General features: G+C 42.4%; 1 protein-coding gene across 3 annotated transcripts in view; it reads right to left on the reverse strand.

Annotated features, from left to right (window-relative positions):
- Positions 1 to 12,037: 12,037 nt before the first annotated feature.
- Positions 12,038 to 22,245, reverse strand: part of sorl1 (sortilin-related receptor, L(DLR class) A repeats containing) — a 168,941-nt gene continuing 158,733 nt past the window's right edge. For all 3 annotated transcript variants that reach the window (XM_038298187.1, XM_038298186.1, XM_038298188.1), the window contains exons 46-48: positions 21,762 to 21,951; positions 21,427 to 21,639; positions 12,038 to 13,012 (exon numbers count right to left, since the gene is read on the reverse strand). In XM_038298187.1, coding sequence (XP_038154115.1) covers positions 12,945 to 13,012; positions 21,427 to 21,639; positions 21,762 to 21,951 — 471 coding nt within the window. In that variant the 3' untranslated portion in view covers positions 12,038 to 12,944. The remainder of the gene's footprint in view (positions 13,013 to 21,426; positions 21,640 to 21,761; positions 21,952 to 22,245) is intronic.

Consider the following 22,245-nt stretch of genomic DNA (forward strand, 5'->3'; position numbering starts at 1 on the left):
TTTCTAATCTAAGCTGTAGGCTGCAGCTGATAGGATCAATTAATGATCAATTCCTTTTTTTTTTTTCCTTTTTCCTGTCTCTGTCATAATACAGGATTTATTTTTCTAAACCTTAAAGGTGCAGGAGATCTTTTCTCATGCATTTTTTACCATGTAGCTTAAAGATCTCCCCACAGCCGCTAAGCAAGCAGTGAAATAGAAGGTCTGGAGGTGAAATTAAAATAGATGATCTCCGCTACAGTGAGAAATCAATGAATAACCCCAACTAATCACAAAAGACGGTCCCTTCTACACGATTGGTTCCATGACACGTCAATCATGGTTGTCTGCCCCTCCCCCCTGTACACGTACCCTGACACATGAACGAATCGACCCCCCAATGCTCGTACAGGACGCCATGGCTGGTAGCTAGCCACTGTTATGCTACGTTCACACCTAGAGCAGTGAAAACACGCGTGTTGCTTCATTTTTGATGATGGTACAAGTTTAGTTCTGATACGCGGCTGAAGCATCTTTGCTAGGGTGACCAGGTTTGGGTTTCTGAAAAGAAGGACACTTTTTTTTCTGGGGGCCACAGGTGTCAAGGCTACCATCACCGGGTCGGGTTCGGTCCCTCCATCCCCTGGTCGCTCCCTGGTTCGACCACGTGCTGCTCTGTAGTCGACCAAAATCCTGGTTGCTGCTCTGGCTGCGCGGTGGTAAAGTGGGTCTGATGCGCAGTGGGCGGAGCTACCCTATCCTTTCTCTGCCTGGAACAATGGCAGCTATATTAGCTGTGATCAGCGGGTAAAATGTAGTTTGAATCTATGTTGAAGTGAGAAAGTCCTCCTGAAAACATGGTCTGAGCAGCCAGTTCATCCAGATTACCATTAGGGCTGTAAATCACACCCATCATGGCGATTCGATTCAGTGTCGATTTCCTGACCCAACGATTCGATTATTTTCGATACTCAAGAATACACCACGATACGACCGCAGACAGGAGGCCGGCTTGTTTTGTTTTTATGACCGAAATTGCGGAAAACAACTCGGGAAGTTTGACCCGCTAGAAGAGCGAAGTGCGCGAGAACGCTGGGACCCTTTTTCCACCTGGATCTCCGCTCTTTTTGGTCCTCATGTCCCTCCGTCGTCGGACTAAACTCGCCCCCACTTCCTCGCCGCCTCGACCGTATCTAGACCCACAGCGTGTAGCACAGACCATTAATCAAAACTGTCTGCATCAAGCTCACTGCAACACACTGCTGTAAGAGTATAACCAGGAAGCGAGGTAGGAGGGCAAAATAGGTTTAGCGCCACCGCAGCACGGGAGGGAGAATTACGCCCAGGAGCAAATGGATAAAAATAGACCGGAGAAAAAAAAAAAAACATGAATTGATTCTCTTGCGGACGTATCGATGCATCGGCTCATCGGCTGTTGGATCGATGTATCACCCCTAATTACCATCCTGCCTTCAAAGATTTCTGTGGGTGCCGCTCAGACCCCCACATACCGGCGGTGCGCTGTCACTGGGAATCCCATTCCTGGCGGTTTGCCGCAGCGGCTGGAAGGCCTTTTTCATGTACGTAATCCAGACTGAAGGCGCCAGGATAATAAAAGGAAGCAGGAAATAAAGTACCATGAACACTGGAAGTGGGGCCCCTAGTGGCGGAAGGGAGATTAAAAAAAAAAAGTTATAAAATATACTTTGCACAATTTAGATATTTTTTATGAATATTTCGGGGAATGATTTTAACTTTTTTTTATTTTGCTATTACGCGCATTTGGATTTTAATTGAATTATTTTGAGGCCTAATCAACACAAGTTCATGGAAGTTATGTTGTCATGGAAACGTCAAGCAGGCTAAGGCGTGGTATCCTGAGTAAATGTACATAGTCTAATGAAAGAAACGAACAGGAAATATGGCACAGAAACACAATTTCGGATTCGTCCGCTCATGAGACAATTGATCTCCACGACCTCAGAGCGCACCTGAACATTTGGACACCTGTAACCATGGCAACCTGCCTGTAGCTGAAATTAAGAGTATGGTGCCGCCGCATACTGTACTTTAAGAGGTTTAAGGTGATTTTAAACATAGTATTTTAGTTATTTTCATCTTGTGACCAAATCTATGTTGTTATGAGGCTAGGAGGAAGTTCAACTGAAGAAACTGATGGCTCGCCTTAATCTGCCTACGACACAGCTTTGAACCACACCACCATGAAAGCCAGTCAGCATCCAAAGTTCACCTTAAAAGGTGAATCACAACTCGTCTGCTCTCTGGTGCGCAGGAGGTGTGACTTCATTCAGATGACCCCGTTTCAACCCCCCTCCAGCCCCTCCTCCACCAAGCTTCATCAGAGCGTCATTCCTCCCCGACTCTTACTGCGTTCCCTGTCTCATTTCAGCTGGTCCAGCAGAAGACCGCCATGTTGAGTCTGGTTCTGCCAGAGGTTTCTTCCCAAAGGGGAGTTTTTCCTCTCCACTGTCACTTCATGCTTGCTCATCATGGACAGGTTCTCTCAACCTGTGTTTATCCAAACTGGACTTCCATCTTCCAGGTCCCTGAGTGAAGCTCTAGTATCAGCTCATACAGTCCTCTGGATCTCCCCATAAAGCTCAGCAGACCGTCTCTCCAACCAGCAGTCTACAGACTGACCAACTCCATCTATCTCCACTCCACCAGCAGTTTCAGGCCTGGGGGGGGGGGGGAAACAGTCCTGTTCTTTACTCCTGTTCATGCTTACCAAACCAAACTCAGCGCTATGTTTCCTGCCGAGGTCTGAGCGCCAAAGACTAAGTAATTGTATCTATAAATTTCTTCTAATTGTCTTTTCTCTTTCTGTGAGTTTTCCAGATTGATATAATGTTATTGTAAAGATTAACTTATAGCGCATATATTCACCTGAGAACTGACGATGTCTGTGTGTTACAGACCCTGGTTGGTGCACTGAAGGGTATATGAAAATAAAGTAGTAGATCTCAATCTATTTTTTTTTATTGTATTCTAAATAGGAATATAGGCTCATAGGTCTTTTAACCAAAAGAAATTCACAGCACCCCCTGTTCAAAAGTACTTCCAGTGGCCCTGCACTTGAGATTACTAATTCCATGGTCAAAATAAATATTTAAACTTCATACAATTTATAAAATAAAAATAAGCCTTAAATGTATTGCTACTAAGAGAAGCAGTACTACAGTATTCCGGTGCAAAGGAGGATGTATGTTTTTTTTTTTTTATCTTCAACTAAATGTTATCATCACTTCTAGAACCAAATAATCAGAGTTTTAGGGAACCCAGAGTTTTGAATCACAGAACTATATTTCTAAAACACCCTGCATGTATAAAGGATGACTCGTCACTCCGTTAGGGGCGGACCAGGGAACCAGTCAGCCAACAGGAATAAACATTTCAAATTATCTGGTTTATCTGTAAAGGGAATTATCTACAGATCATCAGAAGTGAAGTTCAAATGAGTCTAAAAGCAAAACCTGAAAACTGATCAGGATGCAACTTCCTCTGATTTAAGATGCATCAATAAGATTCTGACCAGAACCTAAAACTTCAAGAAGAGTTTTCCTACAGAGAAACAGAACTGCTTTGGGATTCCTCCGCTTTGGGGCAAATCTGTGAGGAAAGTTAAGCACTAGAGGACGTGGATTAGCGGTCGCCATGATAGGTGGCAGTAAGGAAGGAGGAAGCTGGCTGCTTTTTATCACAATGCCAATTCACAACACAGGTCATCACAGGTCAGGTCATCATTTACTGACGATTCATACAATCAGATTGATTCATGGTTTCCTTTTTATAGCGCCTGTCCCTCCTTGCAGATTTATCCAGCGTCTGCCTGATGTCCCAAAATCTCCTAAAACTCTGGCATACGCTGAACTTTAAATGGGTTTTTCTATTCTGGGCGTAAATGTAGAGTATTTATAACGAGTCCAGAACTTCTGTCCAACAACAGCCTAACTTCTGCATAACACACGGCAGCATAATGCCCAGGAAATGATGCACAAGCCAGTGTCCTGATGGGGGCAGCAATGCCACCAGTGGCACCTGGTCTGCAGAAAAAGATGTCTTTGATCGGGTATATTTATTAACTTGCTGCTGGCTTACCGCCCGGCAAAGAAAACAAAAAGAATAAAGAAAAAGAAAGAATGAAGGTCGCAGCAGATTGAGCGTCATGTCTGCTAGGAAGTGTGTTGGTGGTGGGCGTGAACGCAGGGAGGATCCATCACTCACCTTCTGGCTCATCCTATGATGGGGATGAAGTCTGGAGGAGAACTGACGGTTTCCTCCTGTGAACCCCCTTTATACCAAAACGCTGCCAATACGCCATTATACAGTAGCTGGAAGGTAGAAACACGTTCAGCGCTCGTCTGGAACACGGCAGATACGCTGATATGTTGGAGAGAAGTTCTGGATAAGTTACGCAGAAGTTACTCAGAGGTTTAGGATCAGCTAGACGCCACGACTGATGAGGAACTGACACTGAACGGATGGCAGCCATCAGATAACTGACCTGGAACTGACGGACCACATATAGCGTATGTTGACATACGTATGTCTACGTGTTTCATTGTGTTTCAACGTACTCATAACTTATACAAAACGTACCCTTATCCATCGTATGCCAGCGTTTATGACAGATTTTCCGTACATCAGACTTACTCTGGTCTAAATTTCCAAGGTGTGACGGGGGGGGCTTAAGGAAATCCAGTCATTGACTTTGCAGGATTCTCTTCTCCTGGGTGAGCAGGTAGAGACAGGAGATGCAAACTTGCATCAAGTCAATCCCTCACTCTGAGCATTTATGCAGTGACAAGAAGAACCAGAACCAGTTTCAGTGTGAGCGGCCTTCTGCTACATTCAAGGAGACAGAAGCAAACAGACAAGAGAAACTTACAAGCACTGATCTGTTAATATGTTAGAAAAAATGTAAAACGGTAAACTACCTCCTTAGGAGCATCTGTCTGGGAAAGAAAGTCAATCAGACGATCTGTGAGCAAGTTTTCATGTCAATGGGATGGAATAGAGCACACCCAGTTAGTCCCAGTGAAAGCTGATCCCACACTTATGTCTAGGAGAGAAACAGGACTAAACGCTGAAAAACAGACCCAAATCTATCATCTATAATGTAAGGTGTTGATGGCAGCAGCACAGCTGATATTTCTCTCCAGGATGGAGTCACAGCCAAACAGGAACAGACCAGATGAAGCTACTATGAGAAAAAGCAGAGAGAGCAGAACGTTAGAGATTGAACTAACAGATTCTGCAGAGTGGGAGAATAGAGATAGAATGAAGCAGAATGATGAAAAAGGGGTCCCTATGTCCTCCAGCAGTCTAAGCCTATAGCAGCCCTCTAGGCTTAGACTGGGTAGGATTCAAGTTTTCCATTTTCTCTCCAGTTTCCTAGTGTAAGAGAGCGTAGGACGTACAGCCACTCTGGGTGACGTATGCTAATTTTTCACCTTCATATATTTTGGATTTTATAAAAGAGAGCTGTATTTCTGTAACTTTAGTTTTCCTGAAGTTTGTGGTCTTGGTTTGCCCTCCATTATTCATTTGTTTATTTGTTTAATAATGACATCAATAAGGCTGAAGGCTGTCTGGATTAACACACTAGTCAGGAGCTCATTTCCTACCCTGATGGCGTTCTACTGTTGACCCCACGAAAGGTCAAAGAGCTAAGAGCAGCAGGTAGAGGATACAATTTACTCATTTCTGAATTTAGAGGGAAATTTAAGCCATGCCCCTGTAATATTAGATGGTTGGACATTAAAGATTAAACTAGGTATAATTCTTCCTAAAGAAAAACTATAAATTAATCTCAGAATAAAGAAATATTTGAGAAGCATTTTTCATGTAGTGTTTAGTCTTAGAAAATCTTCTCAAATATTGTTGTGCACTGTCGCCATCTGCTGGCAGCACTTATACGTCCATCAGCTCAGCAGCTTCAGTGAACAGCAAAGGTCATTTTATATTGAGAATGCTTCTTTTGTCTTCTCCATCTGAGCTTTTCTCTGCTTGGGAAACATCCTTGTTTTACGTACATGTCTGATATCCTCCCGCCGACCACGAGGTCTTGTTCCAGGAAATATACAAAAACACTTAAATATTTATGGGGGAAAACAAAGTTTAAAACAGAGAAAGGAAATAGCCTGCAGGGTTATAATTGAGAGTGTATGTAGTGAGCGATCCAATGGAATAGAAATTAGTAAAGTTACAGGACTAAACAGGGACCCTTTAAAGGAAAAGTCCGCTCATATTCACAATTCAAACGTCTGAAAGTAGTTTAACTTTGAAATGATTCCATCCTGTTCAATAAATGATCAGTGTTTTTAATTCAGAGTAATTTTCATGTGAATGTGCTTTACTGGAGGCATCCATGTTTGTCAAAGAACTCTACTGCCACCTACGCAGAGATAGGAGGTAATGAAGTACAAATACTTCGTTACTGTACTCAAGTAGATTTTTCTGATATTTTTACTTTACTTTACTACTTATTTTTATGGCGACTTTTAACTTCTACTCCTTACATTTTTATACAAATATCTGTACTTTCTACTCCTTACTTTTAAAAAAATTGGCTCGTTACTCTAATTTTGAATCATTTCAATGGAGTTACCGTTATTATTTTTCACGTCATCAATACCAAATTCAATCTAATTGGATGGGAATCTACGTTGCATTTGACGCACCACTACAAGATGAATCGACAGATTCGGATTCATTGGCGGCAAATCGTTGCAGCTTGGTGGCGGCGGCGTTAGCATAGTAGCATGGACGACGAGATGATTGAAAATGAACACAACGGAGATCTAGTCCTATTGGCAGACATCCATTTAAAATGTAGGCAACGGCATGAAAAAAGTGGTTTCTACTTTTACTTTTATACTTTAAGTAAATTTACAAGCCTGTACTTTGTTACTTTTACTTGAGTAACGAAGTTTAATCAGTACTTCCACTTTTACCAGAGTATCTGTACTTTTACTCAAGTACGGAAAGTGAGTACTTTTGCCATCTCTGCACCTACTGGTTAGTGACATTGTCACGGTGCGGTATCGGCTGTTGATCAAGTCCCAGTGCTGTATCTGGTGTTTGTCACAACGCGCTATTATCCAAGTCATCTTGAAAACATTCTTCTTCCAAAGGTCAGTTTCTCTGACCGTGACTGAGTGGATGTGCTCTCTTCGTCCTCTGGCATGGGAGCTGCCTTGGAGCTCGTCTGCCTGGCTGTGTGTTTCCTGGACGGGGAAACACGCAGCCAGATTTTTGTATCTCTGCTTCTGTCTCCTTGAACCCCAGTGGGCCTCGGCAGATGGCCGCTCACACTGAGCCTGGTTCTGCTGGAGGTTTCTTCCTGTTAAAAGGGAGTTTTTCCTCTCCACTGTCGCTACAAGCATGCTTAGTGTGGGGGATTGTATTTGAGTCAATGAGTCGATGCAATCAACTGGTTTTCCTTAGATAGAAAACTTTGTATCAATTTGACTGTATGATCTGGTTGAACTGTAAAGTGCCTTGAGATGACATGTGTTGTGAATTTGGCGCTATATAAATAAACTGAATTGAATTGAAATGTTGGCTACATATTACGGGTTTTTTCTCTGGCCAGAAGTTCGATGGCAAATCCTCCCTCTTCAAGTTGGCGATCCAACGACCAACCCGTCCGTGGAGGATCAGGAATCAGAAAGGTGGAATAACTTTTTTTTCCACTTTTACCCGATGTATTCCAGCATCCAGCTGCCATGCACGTGGGCATTGTCAGTTTCACTATAGCTCTGGTGAATTTCAATGGTGAAGTCCTCTGGAAATCTTCAATAATTGTTGTTGATTGCAGATGTGTCTAGTAGTTCCCATTGATTTAGCTTGTAAAGCGGGGAGAATGGCGCTAGGCTTACCGCACCGTGACGTCACTGCTGGAAGATGGCAGGAGGGAGTGGCTACTAGCCTAGTAAACTAGCCCCACCCACCAGTGGCCAAAATCATTTTAGCCTGTGAGTGGTCTGGCCTCGATCAATGCCTCAGGCCCTAGAACTGGCGGGCCAATCACAACGCAGACATGTGTTTTGAATTTCTGGACGCAAAATGGGCGGGGTTTGAGGGCGTGACGACAAAGCTGCACGACGCTGAAGAAAACACAAGGAAGCTGGCAACAACTATTGAACAGTTGTTGTTTGACTCTGCTTTGGAATCAGTTTTGGAAGGATTAGACTTTGGGTTTTAAGTTGAAACGTGAGCAGGAAGAGGCTCTACGCTTGTTCATTTTTAGGAACAACGTATTCGCCGTTTTACAGAAAGCTTTCTGTCGTGCTTAATACGTCACAGTCAGTTTCGCTCATTGGTCAGAGCGTTGGCCAATAGGGAGAGACATTGTTTGAAAGATAACGGGTTGTTCTCATCAACAATCTTCTGATGTCTCATTCATCGGGGCCAGACTAAATTACACATTTAATCTCACATTAAGTCTGGTTTATCAGGCTAAGGTGGTACTATATTTGGGCAAAATGGTCGCTCCCAGACTCGGTGATCGCGATGAAAATTATTATCTTTATAATAATACAGTGTATCTCTGTATGTATGAATATTTCAGGGTCATATAATTCTAATGATTTGTCATATCATGCTCTTTGAAAAATACTCAAGTCTTTTGAGGAGACTTTGTTGAGCTATTTTTCTTTTTTTATGGATTCATCAAAATCCCAGAAGCATTTGCTGAAATACTGGTTTATAACCTGAAAGTGAAACAACAGCTTCAGAACGATGGACTCCTTTTGTTTGACTTCTAGGAGTGATTTATTGTGTTAAAGACGTCTACATGTTCACGGGTCAACGTGAAAACCTGTGACGCTGGTTTGCAGAAGGGATTGCTGCTAAGTCAACAACCCGATCATCCTGGGGGAGAGAATCCTGTGAAGTCAGTGACTGGATGCAATCAGCTGGGATTTTTCAACCTTTAATCTGATTTCTATAAAGCAGCTTTAGATGACGTGTTGTTAACTGCTGTTAGGAAATTAACTGAACTGAATTCTAAAAGTAGAATGGGAGGCAGATCTTTTAGTTCTCAGGCTCCTCTCCTGTGGAACCAACTACCAGTTTTAGTCCGTGAGGCAGACACCCTGTCTACTTTTAAGGCTAGGCTTAAAACTTTCCTTTTTGATAAAGCTTCTAGTTAGAGTGGCTCAGGTTATCCTGAGCTATCTCTATAGTTCTGCTGCTATAGGCTTAGACTGCTGGAGGACATAGGGACCCCTTTTTCATCATTCTGCTTCATTCTATCTCTATTCTCCCACTCTGCAGAATCTGTTAGTTCAATCTCTAACGTTCTGCTCTCTCTGCTTTTTCTCATAGTAGCTTCATCTGGTCTGTTCCTGTTTGGCTGTGACTCCATCCTGGAGAGAAATATCAGCTGTGCTGCTGCCATCAACACCTTTGTTTCTAGATGTTGGAGCTTGGCCTGTTTTCCAGTGTAGTCCTGTTTCTCTGACTGTGACTAACTGGATGTTCATCCTCTGACATGGGAGCTGGCTCGGAGCTCGTCTGCCTGGCTGTGTGTTTCCTGGACGGGGCCGCCTGTGGAGCTGGTTGACAGTTGCCTTTTGTATCTATGCTTCTTTTTCTATGTCTGCTTCTGTCTCCTTGAACCCCAGTGGGCCTAGGCAGATGGCCGCTCACACTGAGCCTGGTTCTGCTGGAGGTTTCTTCCTGTTCAAAGGGAGTTTTTCCTCTCCACTGTCGCTACAAGCATGCTTAGTGTGAGGGATTGCTGAAGAGTCAATGAGTCGATGCAATCAGCTGGTTTCCTTAGATAGAAAACTTTGAATCAATCTGACTGGATGATCTGGTGAACTGGAAAGTGACCTGAGATGACATGATGTGAATTGGAGCTATAGAAATAAACTCAATTGAATTGAAAACCTTCAGTCTAAGAATTATCCTCTGGATCTAAGGAATACCTCTTTGTTTGTCGGGTAAACTTGTGTATTTCCACGTCTCTCCGCCGCCTCTGCTGCTTGGATCTAGTCTGAGGTTTAAGCTAAGTTCAAATGTAACGGCTGATCTTCCTTCTCTTCTTGTCTTGGTTCCAGTTTGGATGCAATTAGTGCCGACCAAAGCCAAGATTCATCTTTTTACAACAAATCCCATCAACAGGATTACCTTGGATCCAGAGGTCAGGATGTTTTCCTTCTCTTCCAGTTTGTATAAATAAAATAATGCAAAGCTAAAACCCTGAAACAAAGTGGCTCTCAGCAAATTAATGAAAAACAGAAGGTCTAATAATAAGAGTCAGCAGAGTTTCTATATCTGCTGCAGGGATGGGACGGATTAGAAACGCTGGCTGATAACGTGTGAGGAGAGCAAAGGAAGTAAAACCCTGCAGCTCCTGTACCTTCAAACCACAGGACCAAGGTTTCGTTTTTTTATCACGTTTATTTCAGTATAAGTGGTTGTTTAAAACACCTCAACATTGTTTCTCTAAACTTCTCATTTTCTTGCAATCTGCAATACAAGCAAGCAACACATCAACATCGTCAAACATGGCCGAGTTCCACATGGTCCGACTCGGCGTCACATTACGCAAACTATTTGACGAGAGTCAACATTAAGACAGGTGGGAAGCAAACAGTCACATGGTCACCTCGAATCACATCCTGCAGAGGCAGAACAACCCGATTACAGACACGGAAAAGGGCTCCATTAAACCGTCGGATGTGTGTGAGGACGTGCGCATGCATGTGCATCTTTGTTCCTGTCGTAGAAACGTGACATCACATGAAAATCCAACGTGTTGTGATAAGGCATTATGTGGCGAAAAGAAACAGCAGTCAACAGAATCAACATCATTACCAGAAAGATCTGCTTTTTAAGGCCGAGCAACAAAGGGTCTCAGCAGAACTTTAGAGGAGATCCTGTAAAAAAACAACAAAACTAAGCAGGTTTCCTTACATTCCTCATGAAAAGCTTTCACTCTTTTCCAGGCTCAACTTTCCAGACTTCATCTGTGTTTCCAGGATGGAGGAAGGAGAGAGAAAAGGAGATGGAATGCAAGGAAGAGACATAGATTTAAGGAAACCAAGGAGGATATGAAGGAAGGACAGAAGGATGCAGCTTTAAACAACAGGAAGGACATGCACGTTTCATTATTTTCTCTGTAGATCCAGGAAGAACCGGACGGTGCGATGCTGTTGGCGAGCAGGTGGTCTGCAAACTCCATCTTTGAGCAGACGGTGGGCCGACGCTTTAAAAACTACACCTAAAAATACATTCATGACGACGACGTCTTTCACAACAAAACCAGGAGGGGAGAAAGCAGGACGCCGGGGGTTTGGGTTTCAAATGGCTCAGGCCCGCAGGCAAAACCCAAACCAGTCCTAGAACCGGGCCCGACACCCTGAACAGAACCCAGCTGAACGGTGGGTTCAGGGAACAGGAACCAGGGGAGGAGAAAGAAATTTGCTTTGGTTCTGAAAACATTTATGTTAAAATCAACCGTATAAAAACTCCCAGGAAAATGTTTGGTGATCGGCCAGATCCAGGGAGGGTTCTGATGGCGCCGAAGCCCGGGTGAAGAACCCGGCTGGTTTTCTAAGGGGGGTTCCCTTTCATGTCTGAATAGCTGGTATATATCTAACTTTTTATTTCTACCTTACAGAACTGGGCTTTGATCAGGGCCCGGTTCTGACCCGTTAGCTCACAGGTGCATCAGAACATCTTCCTCTTTATATAAGTTTGGGTTTTAAAAAAAGGGCCAGCTCAGAACTTCTTGGGCTAAATCCGGGTCGGTCGGTTCTAGAGGCCAAATAACTGCAGAACTTTGGTTTAGGTGTTAATCTGATTCATCAGTTATAGTTTTCTACTCTGAGGGTTTAAAGGTTTATAGAAATCCAGTTCTTAGAAGCAGAGGTCCGCTGTAGCCTCTCTGAGCGCTGCTAGCTTTAGCATCTGGTACTAAGAGATCTGGAGGACGCCATCATGTATCTACTGCAGCTGAGATTTCACCAGCTAACCTGCTTTTACGATTAAAAATCCCAACTGTCCTTTCAAAGAGCCTCTCCACAGCTCCCAGTTCAAACCGGCTCCTTTGAATCCAGACCAGTCATGGTAACCGGGGGGTGCCGCCCCCAGCGCCGGCGTCTGCTCTCACTGTTCCCTGAGAACCCCAAACAAACTTCCCCTGTGACCACAGCTACGACAAACGCTGGGGACAACAAACCCCTCTTATCCTGAACGATTTAAACATAAAAACAAACATTTTACAAACGGTACAGTGCAGCATTGCAAGGAGAGGAAATTAAAAGCAAATATTTACAAACAGTGACGATGAGCTTGGCTGCGCTCGGATCCTGACGTGGGTTTGGCTCTAGAGAACGGTGCGCTGGTGCTGGAAAGGAAAGGTGTTTCAGGGGAACATTCTGTCCATAATCCACAGTGAAATTCCCCAGCTGCCCGGCCAGGGACGCCAATATCACACCTGCTCAGATAGTACAGCACATAACTGTACTATTCAAAGACGTGTTTCTGACCTGATGAACAAGCTTTTTAACTCATGTTTACAGCGTAAGACTATTTTAATATATTTCTCTTTTTCTATGTTGTTCTGTGTTTTTGCATTCTTTATTCCAGTTTGAATGCTTATTTTGGCTTTAAGCAATAAACGGCTCCGACGAACAGAGCTGAAATTCCAAAAAGGAGTCATTCCCAGGACGAACTCTGATCCTTCACAGCTTGCTTCGGTTTCCGCTCCCCCCGCCCCCATCAAGTCTGAGCCCACAAACACAAACATTTAACATTAGAAAAATAAGTTATTGCGCATCCAAAAAAAGTGCATCGTATCCTTGAAAAATATTTATATTTTTTCCCCCGTTTTCCTTCATGTTTCCTGCCAAGCGGGTGGATTCCCACCGATGGATCCGAGATGGCGGGATGTTTCTGGGTGCTCCGATGTACGAGGGGATGGCCAGCTATGCAATGACCATGGGGACGTCGTCGGAGAATCCGCTGATCATTGGAGCATCTTCATCATCATCGCCTAAATCAGAAGAGGACGAGAACAGAAAGGATTTCATGTTTGCATGTCGTGTTACTTGGATAATTTTCCAAGCAGGAAGAATCAACATCAGCACTGCGAAGAAAAATCAGATCCTTTGACTGAATTGTTGGGAAACAATTAGTCGTATTAGTCAAGTCGTGTATCAAGTAGGGCGGTGAATCTTTGGGATTCCCACGATTCGATTTAGAATCGATTCTTGGGGTCACAATTAGATTTTTTTCCGATTTTTTTAAATCCAAAGGATTCGATTCAGAAACGATTAATTTACGATTAAAGACGATTCTCAGGATCTATTCCAGTCTGCTGGCATGAAAGAAGAGTACATTTATAAAGACTTTATAATTAAAAATGTTTTATTTACCTATTGCAATAATGTAAACACCAAAAGGTAAATTCTACCAACAACTCTGGGTGATGTCTTCAGAGATGATAAAGGGGATTTGAAGTACTCCTGAAATACTTAACTTTACCGTTGCAATCTCTGCAAATCGCATGAGTCATGTCAAGCCCTTTCTAACCCGGGCCGGGTTGAAGGTAAAATCCAAAGTGTTTCCAAATGGTTGCTTTTAAAGACCGCGGCGGCGGTTGAATTTCTTTTTCTTCATCCTCCATACTTTAGCAGCAACAAACACAGTAGCTCACACAACACTACACACAACTCTGTAGCCTGCTAGGCTAACGCTTCCATGCCTGTCCATAGCTCACACTGCTCATTGGTTTCGCCAAACACTACGGTGCCTGATAAGTAGGGGTGTAAATAATAATCGTTTTGTATCGATGCATCGATCCAACAGCCGAGGTTCCGATGCATCGATACGTCTGCAATAGAATCGATTCATGTTTGTTTTTTTCCTCCGGTCTATTTTTATCCATTTGCTCCTGGGCGTAATTCTCCTCCCGTGCTGCGGTGGCGCTAAACCTATTTTGCCCTCCTACCTCGCTTCCTGGTTACACTCTTACAGCAGTGTGTTGCAGTGAGCTTGATGCAGACATTTTTGATTTATGCTCAATATTGAAGCGTGGTCTGTGCTACACGCTGTGGGTCTAGATACGGCCGAGGCGGCGAGGAAGTGGGGGTGATTTAGTCCGACGACGGAGGGACATGAGGGCCAAAAAGAGCGGAGATCCAGGTGGAAAAAGGGTCCCAGCGTTCTCGCGCACCTCGCTCTTCTAGCGGGTCGAACTTCACGAGTTGTTTTCCACAATTTCGGTCACAAAAACAAAACAAGCCGGCCTCCTGTCTGCGGCACTGTCTCCGGTCAGCTATAATTTGGGAGAGGAGCAGTGGAGCGTCTGTGGAGGGGACGGGACGTCTGGAGCCAAGGTATGGAATTGAACTCATTGCAATGATTTTGTATTTTTACAGTATTTTTTGATGCAACTTTTCTACTTCTGTTATTTGCTGTTGTTTCTAAAAACAAATGCATAATGATATTACAGCTTTCATTGATTTATTTCAAACTTGAAACTTTGTTTAGCCTGTAAGGTGTAAAAAAAAAAAATAAATAAATAAAATAAATATTTTAACCGATTAATCGAATCGAATCGTGGTGTATTCTTGAGTATCGAAAATAATCGAATCGTTGGTCAGGAAATCAATACTGAATCGAATCGCCATGATGGATGTGATTTACACCCCTACTGATAAGGCACATCCACACCCACAAAAACGATCGTTTTTAAAGAAAATGAGAATCGATTCTGAATCTTTAAATGTTAGAAACGCGAATTTGAGCTCAAATTGATTTTTTTTTTTCACCCCTAGTATCAAGATCGGATCTTTAAGAGCTCAGAACATTTTAACTAGAAACCAAATACGTTTAAATTTTTCCTTTGAAATATTCCTATAAATGATTTCTAATAAACCTGGTGAGCTGAAAGAGAACTAAAAACTGAACAGAGATCTGGAAACAGATTCTGGGTCAGAAGGTTGTTTGGATCAGATTTTACTTCCGTCTAACCGGATTTAAACTAAGCATCTGAAGGCAGGTCATTTAGCGATGCAGTCCGACACAATATAATCTTCACACTGCATGAAAAGTGGGATTTTCGTCAATATGCGGCACTGTAGATTGTCGTGGAACTTCAGGTTAGCGGCAGTTTACGACAATTTGCAGGCTTCGCCGAAAACTCCCGTAAATTGTCAGAAATTGACGTGGACTTTGTTAGGCAGTGTTCCCCCCATGCCTCCCCCCCATGGGATTCTAGGGGAGGCTTTAACATGTAAATGAACATGCTGTGAGCTATACAAATGCAAATCAGGGTTGCAGGGGGGGTTTTACTCCAAGTGACATTTTTCTAAAAGGTAAGAAATCTCTGATACAAAGAGATCAGGCTCAGTATAGCCTCTTACATTTTAGCTTGATTGGATTTATTTAATTAAAGTATAGAGACCAAAACAGATATTTAGCTGACAGAGCAATACATTTAGAGCAGTAATTATAAAAAAAAAAAAAAAAATTGCATTTAAGATAAAAAATAAAATGTTGTCTGTCAATATGCTCAATTCACAATTAAGTGGAAAAGTTTCAAGAAATGAGTCTGAGATGATTCACTTTATAACATGGCGCATTATCCTGTTGGAAGTAGCCATGAGAAGATTGGTACACTGTGGTCATAAGGTCCGGCCAGGTCAAGATCCGCAATTGCAATCGCACCAAACAGGAAAAAGAACATCGAGAAATTCCGGTTCGTCAAATTAAAATATAGCAGCAACAGATCGGTGACTAGAAATTATAGCACAATTCTTATATATAAAAAAAAAAAAAAAAACTAACACCGTTTATTTCAATGATTGGATCCAAACTATTGGTTATTCACCAACGAGGAAGCAGATTTCTCATCTCCATCAAAATATTTATTTTATACCGAGGGACTTAAACTTTAATCAAATCCATTCAAAAGAAACTTCTTATTACAGGAATGAAAAGAGATGTTTGGGAGAAGAGAACAAGTTCATTCAAAAAAAGCAGTTTTGAATTATCCTTATCCCCGTTACAAAAATCTACAAAAATATATATATATATATATTTGGGCAAAAACTGAACATATGCTGGATGATGGTGGGATTTTTTTAATATGTCATATTAAATTAAGCACTCACAGGGTTCATACAGGAATGAGTGACTCTACTTTAATGCTATTTTAATGCTATTTGAAATGATTTTAATGCCATCAACAAGAACCATGTACACAAGTTATTAGTGTACATGAAATATGAAGGAGTTGCAAGCAGAGTTCCATGACTCCTGTATGTATGTAAACACACACACACACATATATACGTATATATATATCCTCTAGCTTTTTCTCCGCCTGGAGCGATATAATATATCTGACGAAATTGTTTTTATAAGCATTTTTTATTAAAGAATTATAAATACTTCGATAAACATATTTCAATAATTTTAGTGCCAATTAAGGCCTTGATTTAAAAAAAATGAATGATTTTTTAATTATTTTTATTGATCCGCGGAAACCCTGGTTCATCTCGCGCATGCGCTCTACGATCTCCAAGAAACTCAGAGCGGCGCGGTGAGCAGCCACAGTGGAGGATGTATGCTTTGCTTTGTGCAGCGGTCTGGAGCGTCTGGATTTCGGGGTAAAACTCCTCTTGGACGCGATGGCGACTCTGCATCGAACAAGACGAACTCAAAGAAGAGATGCTAGCGGTAAATATATGTTCGATTACTGCCTGCTAGGCTAAAAGCAGCCTAGCCTAAGCTACCGCTAATAGTAGCCTAGCCTAAGCTACCGCTAATAGCAGTAGCCTTGCAAGAACAAGCTTTATTAAAGTGTATTTTTTGTGATTCACAGGAAGCAGTACGCCGTCTTCACAACTCGGAGACTAACTGCAGGCGCTATGAACCGGAGCAAGGGTAAGATTTAAAGAATATGCTTTCATTCTGCGGTAAAAGGCAATGGATACGGATGGATACCGATCATAGCTTTTACATTTTGTTTTCACAGACTACTGTCGCCTCACAATGAGGCGGTGACCTATTTGCTCGGAGCCATATCAGCAAGTCCAGATTTGCACGATGTTGATAAAGACGACATTGTGTGTAAGTGACTTGTTTTAATGTTTTCTCCTTCCTTGTTACTGTGACTTGCGTTTGATTTTTTATTTATACCACTCTCATTTAATTGTTTTCCAGCTGCCTGTAAGACGTATTTTAAGACGGTATGCAGGAGCTTCAGATATACGCTGCCAGCCAACACGCTGCGTGCGGAGGCTATCTGCTCGGAGTCGGGCCAGAAGAAAGAAGGTAAGACTTTATTTGGTGACTATTTTTCAGGTGCATTAATAGATGTGTTGTGTCCATTTTTTTTTTCAGCTGCTGAAAGCGAGGCAGAGTGTGCTAGCAGATGAGGAAGTGGAACTCTGGAAGTCTGCCACCATCGACCTCATGTCTGACGAAGAAGATGGCGTCGTTGGGGGATGGATTGTACGGTCGCCGCCATTTCGTAGGCCGGATCTCACTGAACTCTGTTAAGCTGCAGTCCCGGTTAGAAGCGATGCCGAAGTACAGGGCCACGCACAGTAGGCGTCTGCACATCGGACCTGTCTCGAAGGGAATGCTGCCAGTTACCTCCAACCCCGAGGAGGCAAACGGACCGTTCACGGAGTTGTAATTTTTGGATACGCATGTGTGGGCAGACCCTCGCGTTGTATATAGTTGTGTGTGTTTTAATAAAGCTCTTTCTTTGCATAAACAGCTTCCTGGCAAATGTTCATTTCCTGTATAAATTCATTCATGTCCTTGATGGTAGCCTAATAATTGTGTAGTAGTGTAGGATAACATAAATACACACCATATGAATGAATAAATATATGAATGAATAAATATATATATGTAAGCCAACCAATCACGAGCGACTTTACTTGTTTAAAAAGAAGTGGTTCCGTCCAATACTCAGTAAGAAAATTAAAGCCTGGCGTGGCCACGTGTGGTTTTGCTGCCAATCACGAGTGATTTCATTTGTTTGAGAATAGTGGTTTCAGCCAATACTGAGAAGGTTATTCAAGCCAGACCTGGCCAGCCGCGCGGGTTTGCTGCATTCATATGCTAATTAGGGCCATTAGTACAGCTGATCGCTCTCCACATACGTCAGAGTCCGTTTCCGACAATTTGTGGCACGACAAACGCGGACAAGCACGGGTTGCAAATTGTCGGAAACTGACGAAAATCAGGCAGATCTGCGGGAGTTTACGGGGAAGAAAATCTCACTTTTCATGCAGTGTCATCCATCTTTTTTAGAATCAGAATTTTTAGAATCCGGAAAAAAATCTGTTTTGTTTTCTTTCACTAAAGTTTTTAAGCTTTCACTCTTTTAACATGTTAGGATAATTATCATTGAAGATGTGTGAGTTTATTACACCCTGGTTTGGGCTGCCTGTTGCGCGTCAGAACAGACATTTTAATCTGATTAGGACCGGGGTCGGCAACCCAAACTGCTCAAAGAGCCATATTGGACCAAAAAAAGAAAACAAATAATCTGTCTGGAGCCGCAAAAATGTAAAAGCCTTATATTAGCCTCGTATGGCAACACGGGCTCTAAGTGTTTTATCCCACTATAGAAAAATTTAATGTTTATCCTGAAACAAATGTCACATGAGGTGACGGAGGAACAGTGAACGCTCCCATCGCGCACTGCTTCACCGGGCGCCGCTGCACCACCTTCACTGCGCGGTTTAAGTTTTCTTGCAATGATGAAATTATAGAAACACGATAAAGGAATCTTTCTATGGTGGACATGTTTCTGTTGGGAGGAGTTAATTTAGTTATGAGGAACCAAGCAGGAAGTGACATCAGAGCTGTGCTCTCTAACCCCGAAATCCCACATCCTCCATCACCATCGTTCCTTGGTCTGATTAATATTTTTAGGATTTGGGGAAAAATGGCAGAAAGTTCCCATCCCTGCATCAGAGCGCCACCTGTTGGATCTGTGGACGGTTTTCCATCCTTGCAGCCAAATTAGCAGCAGTAGTTTGGAGATGCAATCTACTTATTAAATCTATCTTTGCTCTCCTCTAATTTATCCTGCAATCACACTTTTTCTCTCCCTCCCAGCTTGGTGGTGGGCTGTAGATTTAGCCTTCCCTGGAAATGCCTTTCCTAATTTTTCTTTTTTTTTTTGACACCCTCTCATTACAAAGCAAAAATGCAGGCAATGAGTCGGCCTATTTGAATCCTCTTTTCTCATCAGCTATCTTCCTTTTTCCCCTTTGGGATTCATATTCCGAAACACGCCTGCAGCTTTGTTAGCCTGGCACCGCGCCGTGTCACGCTGGTTCCAAGTTATGATCACTGATCTCTATGGCTATGATGCAAATTATTGTTCAAATTGATTTATAATACAAATGTTTAAAGCATTGGAAAACATTAATTTTTGTTTGCAACCTGCACAGCATATAAAAAAAAAAAAAAAAAAAAAATCGATTTTCATAAATTTTAGAAAAAGTTCCAGGGAGCCACTAGGGGGAGCTAAAGAGCCGCAGTTTGCCGACCCCTGGATTAGGACAGTTCCTCTCTCTGGATATACCGTTATAATCTTCATTTTGTTCGTGGCAAATATTTGGAAATGGAACGAGAGCGGCGTCCTGCAGCTAAGAACGAAGTGTAATATTTTGATAAGGCTGGAGCCATGGATGTCTAATCATCTGCTAACATCTATGATATAATGATGATGCAGACTGGAGATTTATAAAATGCCTTCTTAACTGTTAATTATGGCCACTTCCTGTGAGGTGAGCAGCTGCCTTCTGTAACTCGGAGCTATTTCTCTGATCTGAGTAAGATTATAATTTCTATCAGAATCTGTTGTTGTGTCTCCTGGTTATTTAATACATATAAGTTATGAAGTGTTATTTAAAGAGTTTTACCCAAGTCATCTCTTTTCAGGGAAAAGAACCGGAAAGATAGAGCATCAGGGTGCATAAACAGAGCCTTTAACAAACACTTCATAAAACCATCATAAAACTTATGATATTTTCACACTATTTGCTAAATTTAGGAGCTGCAACCAGCTGCATCACTCTGAGCTGCAATGGTGTCTCCTCAGCCCCTCCAGGAGAGGAACAAAGGGTCAGGCATACAGTAGCATCCATTCAAAATGGCCCAGTCAAACGTTACACTTCCTTCCAACTGAATTCACTGAATTACGGCGTCTGACCAGGAGATGGCGCTTCTCTTTAGATCTTAATGTCCACAAATAATGACAGAAAGAATATTTTAGTACAAAGATTGATGTTTAAAAAGGAATTGAAGGGGAGCAGCCAAGGACCCAACAAGGAAAGTGGGGTAATTTTGAATGGCTGCTACCTTATAACTAAACAAGAATCTATTTGTTATGAATAAAAAAACGACCAATAAAATATCTCCAATGTACAGAACGTAGAGCTATCATTAATAGATAGGGTACGTTTCTCCAACACACTGTCATATGGAAGCCAATCGTTACCATATTTCTAATTAAAAGGCATTTTCAGAAATGCTTTTTTTATTTTAAGAATGTTGCTGCATTGTTTGACTCATAAATGAAATTAGTAATCAATCATCCTATTTGCATTTTCATTTTCTTCTTTAACACCGCTCATCCTTTTACTTAATTAATACAAAAAAAAAAGACATTTGAGATTTATTTTTCAAAATGTACTCCAGCAAATACGAACCAAAATTCAATTTGAAATGTAAATTTGAAAATGAAAAAGCATTTCTGGAAATGCTTTTTCATTTTAAGAATGTGGCTGCATTATTTGACTCATAAATGAAATTAGTAATCAATAATCCTATTTGCATTTGCATTTTCTTCTTTAAGACTGCTCATTTTATGCCATAATCAAAGAGAAAACACGGCGGACATTGCTTTTTCGTTCTCATGGTCTGCCTGCAAAGAACTGTGCTGCAAAAGCATTTCTGAAAATGCTTTTTTAATTTAAATATGGTAACGATTTGCTTCCATACTGTCAGACTATTTGTTACTTGGTATCAATGATGCTAGCTGTGATTTCTCTCTGTTTTTAGTGTAATCCAGCGTTCAGTGCTAGCAGCGCTTTTAAACAGGCGGTTCTGGTTCTGGTTGCTCTCAGAGGAATGTTAGATCTTGGCTACATGAAGGTCATGACCCCATAGTGACCCATAGGGGCATCGTGCTAAAACTACTGAGGTGTCAGGCTAATCATCAAATGCTTTTTTAAGTCTTTTGCAGAATATTTTAAGTCTATATTAAAACAGACTCCCCTCAGTTTTGTCTTCGTGACCAGAATAGTAACATTTATTGAACCTCAACAGCTGAGCTTCTAGTATTTGCCCATTTTAATAACCAAGGTGTGATCGAGAGGGAAAATATGATTACATCAACAGCTAACAGAGAACACCTCCAAACCTTACCTAATTCATCCCCAGAGGAGAAGATGGCAGAGCCCAGGCGAGAGTTATAGTGGGAGTTGGCGAAGGCGGTGAAGTTGTTCTGCAAGCGGCGGTGTCGGATGTAGAGCGCCACCAAGCCGCCGCCTACCACCACCAACAGCAGGAAGAGGACGGGAACCACCACTGACGCCATATCCCTGGAGTGGCTCTCAGCGCGGGACGCATCGCTGCTGCCTGAGCGGGTGGACAGAGAAGAGGAACAGGAGGAAGTTTGTCTTCTAAAGACGGAATGGCGTGGGTTAACCTGCGTGGGTTAACCTGCGTGGGTTAACCTGCCTGGGTTAACCAGGACCTACCTGTCTGAGGGTTATAAAGCAGGAGTGCGGGCTCCCCACACAGCTGGCCCCCCAGCAGGCAGCTGGCCTGCACTGAGAAGGTGTAGTTGTGTCCCGCCAGCAGGCTGTTGATGCGGAAGTAGGTCTCTGTCGTGTTTCCCAGGTACGACGTCTGGTTGGTCTCGCTGTCAGACATCCGCACTTCATATCCCTGCGAACAGCCGGGATGGAGGGAAAGGAAAAGAGGAGAAAGGAAACACTCAGACCCTCTACTTCTACAGACTCCAGTGTTCCAGATCAGGGTTCCACTGAACAGAGCATCTTCTTTAGATCAGCAGCGGCTCTGGTGATTAAACTCTACAACGACTGAATTAAATCTAAATATGTCATTTTTTTCATAAAATAAGGGATTTTTTTCTTGAATTGAAGAGGTAAGTGAGACGCTTTGCCAATGGAACAAGACAATTTACATTTAAATTAGAAAAAACATTAGCATTTTCTGCTT

This window comes from Cyprinodon tularosa, unplaced genomic scaffold (assembly GCF_016077235.1).
Source record: "Cyprinodon tularosa strain WSP-4 unplaced genomic scaffold, ASM1607723v1 ctg401, whole genome shotgun sequence".
NCBI lineage: Eukaryota > Metazoa > Chordata > Actinopteri > Cyprinodontiformes > Cyprinodontidae > Cyprinodon > Cyprinodon tularosa.